The 5,000-nt window shown below is 44.8% G+C and overlaps 1 protein-coding gene across 1 annotated transcript in view; it reads left to right on the forward strand.

The window, feature by feature from the left end:
* LOC134447212 (pyruvate kinase PKM-like) overlaps positions 1 to 2,435 on the forward strand; it is a 15,427-nt gene extending 12,992 nt beyond the window's left edge. Inside the window, exons 10-11 of the mRNA XM_063196568.1 lie at positions 382 to 563; positions 2,185 to 2,435. Of these exons, the coding sequence (XP_063052638.1) occupies positions 382 to 563; positions 2,185 to 2,291 (289 nt within the window). The 3' untranslated portion in view covers positions 2,292 to 2,435. The remainder of the gene's footprint in view (positions 1 to 381; positions 564 to 2,184) is intronic.
* The last annotated feature ends 2,565 nt before the right edge of the window (positions 2,436 to 5,000 follow it).

Below are 5,000 nucleotides of genomic sequence, written 5' to 3' on the forward strand. Positions count from 1 at the left end.
AGAAACGACCTGCGCTACCTGAGTAGCTGATGTCGCGCAGGAACTTTCGCCATGAATTCGCGTTATACGCTCTGGACGTGACGACGTGTTTGATTTAGCTAATCACATAACAGCTCTGACTTGTCAGCCTGGGACATTTGGAGATATGAACATTCCAATTGGTTTTCGATGAACCACGTCATATCTCATTACCATAATATTAGCTTGACTTATTAGCTAATCGCTGAAATTCGCTCTGGTCATTCAGGTCGCTTTGCTCCCGGCGAATTCTCTTTAGCAGCTTTATTTGCCAACCAGTCATAGAGAAATAATGACTTCCGGCGCTCCGGTAGCGTAGGTCGCTCTTGGTCTACACATAGCTTAATGCTGTCTCTCCCACAGGTCCGCTCACATGCTGTCCAGATACAGGCCAAGGGCACCCATCCTGGCCGTCACCCGCAACGAGCAGACCGCACGCCAGGCCCACCTGTGGCGTGGCATCTACCCCATCCTCTACACCAAGCAGGCCCACGACGTCTGGGCCGAGGATGTGGACCAGCGTGTCAACTTCGCCCTGGAGATGGGTAAGCAGCAGCCATGACAGCCAGGCAGGGACGCTGACAGGGGGGGGGGGGGCAAAGGGGTCAGTTGTCCTGGTCCCATGGAAAACCGGAAAATTGGGACCCCATTACATTGCATGTATTGAGAGGGGGGCCTTTTCAGAGGATTTTGTCCCGGAGCCGATCAAAGCTGCCAGCGACCCTTCAAGCAGCCTATGCATAACATGCTCCGACAAGAGTCTCTGTCAACCCACTGCATCCATAGGGTGGAGATAGCCTCTGTTTTACTCAATCAGTTTTCAATCGGTTTAACCTTTCATTCAAAAGTTTTCTTTAGTTCTGGACTGTAAGCCAGAATTGAACAAGACTTTTGGAGTAAAGGGAAAACAACACTGCAAATTCACTTGGCTGTAGCCTACTAGCCAGGCCGCACCCTCCTAGTGACGCAACACCTTCGGCGTTGCTACTAGTCAGGTCAAGAGCAATGCAAGTACTTTCTGAGCTCCGGAGAACTTGGGAACTCCACCCACTTTGTCAGGAAGCAATCAACTTTGAGCAGCTCCAACGGCCCTGGGTAGAGGCGTGTTCAAAGCAGTGACATGATTTAAGCAGAGACATTCTATTGGGACTAAGAAAATGTTTGGTTTAAACTTCGGTGCATCCTTGCCCTTTTCTGGCCTTGACCAGTTGCAAACCAAGGGAGGTGGGTCAACCATGCCGTTTGAGAAACGTTAATTGTTATGCTCTAGGTCAGACCAAGTCTTGAAGAGATTTGAAAGTCGATGATAATCAGGCTATTAGCCTACAGAGTGTGACATATCAGCCACACCGTTACATTACATTATTACATTACATAGAGCTTGAAAGTGACGTCACTTCCCCCGATTTCATGGGACCTCAACAGCGTTTTTAACTGAAAATTGTAGCATGTAATCCAATGGCGATATTAAAATGATATTTCGATCCCCTTCGAGTTGTGCCACGAGCTCCACATATGTTGTTTCTGATATTTTTGTTTAATTTTTCGTACGAACCCCCAAACTTTTTAGAAGGGTGTGTTTCTTCACATTTTTCATGCAGACGGCCTCGGGACAAAATATTGATACTTCTACATGAATAATCTATATCTAGCCTCTTAAACAGCATATTTGTAGCCCAGCGCATATAATGGCTGGAATCAGAAGATATTCACTCGCTACCATGTTGTTAGATGGTCAACTTAGGTTCCGTGAAATGTGGAACTAAGGGGCGGGACTTTCAAGCTCTATTACATTTACCTGATGCTTGTATCCAGAGCTGCTCACATTTGTACTATTTCTGTCAGTATTGTTTACAGTCCCTGGAGCAATGTGGGGTTAGGTGTCTTGCTCAAGGACACTTCAGCCATGGGTGCAGGTGTAGGGAGAGGTCAGGTGGGATTCAAACCTACAACCTCCAGATTGATAGACCAACTCCCTAACGGTTAGGCCACGGCTGCCTGTTAAATGTCTATGGTGGCAAACGTTTTCTGGTGATGGTCAGTGTCCATTTCCAAAACGTTCTTTTATCACACGAGCACTTTATACCGTGTATAGAGCATTTATAGTGCAAAATGGAAAATTGCAAAAGCTACACTCTTACTGTAAAACTTCCTCTCTCTCTGCAGGCAAGCACCGTCAGTTCTTCAAGTCTGGTGATGTGGTGATTGTGGTGACAGGCTGGCGTCCAGGCTCCGGCTACACCAACACCATGCGTGTGGTGCTGGTGCCTTGAGCGGGAGCTCTTGATACACACACACACACACACACACACTCGATTGCACATACATGATTGTCTGGGAAGGGAAGGAACCATGTGCCTCTCAGATTGCCACTGTAACACACCAATAAAATGAAGAGAACTGTCTCAACTCTTGCAGCAGCTGTCTCATATGTTTGTCTGGATTGTTACTGGTGTCACCGTTGATGGCTGCCAGTGTCTTTTCACACCACGTGTGTGTGTGTGTGTGTGTGTGTGTGTGTGTGTGTGTGTGTGTGTGTGTGTGTGTGTGTGTGTGTGTGTGTGTGTGTGTGTGTGTGTGTGTGTGTGTGTGTGTGTGTGTGTGTGCGCACGCGTGCGCATTAATTAAGAGTGTGATTTGCAGGGATTATGGTACAGAAGTGTGTAGAAAAACAGTCAATGCATAACTGGAGAGACAGACTTGATATTTGAATGATTAGACTTAGTACATCTGTCAAAGATGAAGTGAAAGCCGTGAAAGCCCACCTGGGAAACTCCAACTCCCATTATGACACAACACTCCACAGCACACAAGTGTACACTGCACACAATGAAATTGCATTTATGCTTCACCCGTGCAAGGGGGCAGCCCCCAATGGCGCCCCAAGGGAGCAGTGCGACGGGACGGTACCATGCTCAGGATACCTCAGTCATGGAGGAAAATGGGGGAGAGCACTGGTTAATTACTACCCCCACCAGGGAGTCATACCAGTAACCTTTGGGCTACAAGTCTGACGCCCTAACCGTTTTATGGAAATAGGTTGCTCCTTTGACCTATACATGGACACCTTCTTGAAAATAGCAGTCACTCATAGATGTGTTAACGAATTGAGGCTTATGCCCTCTATGCCACTGGCCCCCACAATGGTTGTTAGTGCACACACACACACACACACACACACACACACACACACACACACACACACACACACACACACACACACACACACACACACACACACACACACACACACACACACACACACACACACACACCATAGCAGTGGTGTACACACTCACACCATAGACAACAGTACAGTACTACAATAAGCATTACCATGCTTGCAATTTGCGTCACAACCGATTACTGTGCTGCTGTGAGTGCAGAGGCCTCAGCAGCCACTAGGAGGCAGTACTGTAAAGATGGGGGAGTGCTGAGACTGTGTGTGTGCATTCCAATATGCAGACTCCTGTCCTCCACTCGTGCTAGTGGCCTCCCGTTCTGCTGACGCCCCACCGCCGTGGAGAAAACAATTAAGTCTCCCCGCTGTCAGCCTAGCCACAACAACTTTCGGGGGCACTGTTCTTCATTAACCATCCCGATTGAAATGAGAAAATGACATTAGAATTATGCTTTCGCAAGACATTGGACTAATTGTCTGTGACGTCATCATGAGGTCCCAAGCTGGCAAGTGAGCAAGGGTGGACGGGAGTCCGCATATTGGAATGCACCCTGTGGGTTCTTTTTAATATCCTAACTCCTGTTCTCCCTTGCTCCCTTGTCTGTGTGTGGCCTCGTGATGACGTCATTGTGTTGTTCAAGTGTTCAAGTTCAAGTGTTGTTTAATATCTTGAGAAATTTCAATGTAATTTTCTCATTTGCAGTCCCACTCATCTGGAGCGTATGTGCTTCCAGAAAATATATGTTTTTCATAGCTTATAGGCCTATACTAGGCTACATTTCAATTCATGGGAAGGTAATGTATTTATACAAACTGTATTTTCTAAATGTAATGCCTATGGTATTTACATGTGATATAACATAGATAGACATAGACATTGTAAAACTCACTTGCACACCCATACCTAACATTGGCATTGTGAACTTTACTGAGTATCATTATAAAGGGCAGTAAAAAAAACAAAAACAAATAAAGCTACCAAAAAAATGTCCCTCAGCGATGGAGAATTAAAAAAAAATCATTGGTAACTTTTGCCACATTAGGTGCATGGCCGTAGCCAGGAGTTCGAAATAAGGGAGGTCCATAGTGCGCGCACAGCGCACCAACAATTTTTTATATTGGATATAAACTATACTAAAACAGACTACCTTAAGTAATATTGATATAGATATAATAAATATTCTGTCAGTATATGACATGGCCTGTATGTAGCAGGATAGCCGAAGAAATTGATTGTCTATGACCAGTTAATTTTGCAACTAATGTTTGTTAACGTTAATTGCTGAGTCAGGGACACACACGTGTCATACACATGGAAAGGGCAGAAAGAGACCTTTCCAATGGTACCACACACTCACCCATACACAAAAGCTATGTAAATAAAAACGTGAATTGAAACGTGTATGCAAAAATTGAGATACAAAAAATACATTATTTCTCTAAAAGTTAGGGAGGTCCGGACCTCCCTTACCTCATATGTAGCTACGACCATGATTAGGTGATACCGATACGTGATTTTTTTGGGTGGATCGTGATTGCTAATTGCTAAATTGAAGATTCATGTATGAACTATAAACGTAAAATCTCACATGGCACCTTATATCACTATGAGGACACAGTTCAGCATATAAACATTGTACAATGTGTATGTTTGATTACATTGTTTGCTTTGGCACACACTGTAATACCAGTGTGACCCATTTCTTATTTTCCAGATATAAAACTGCCATGTAAGTTGTGTCTTTATAATATCATATCTGTTTTGAATATTGTATCTTTGTTGCAATGGGACACCATACAG

The sequence above is a fragment of the Engraulis encrasicolus genome, chromosome 4, assembly GCF_034702125.1.
Source record: "Engraulis encrasicolus isolate BLACKSEA-1 chromosome 4, IST_EnEncr_1.0, whole genome shotgun sequence".
Taxonomy (NCBI): Eukaryota; Metazoa; Chordata; class Actinopteri; order Clupeiformes; family Engraulidae; genus Engraulis; species Engraulis encrasicolus.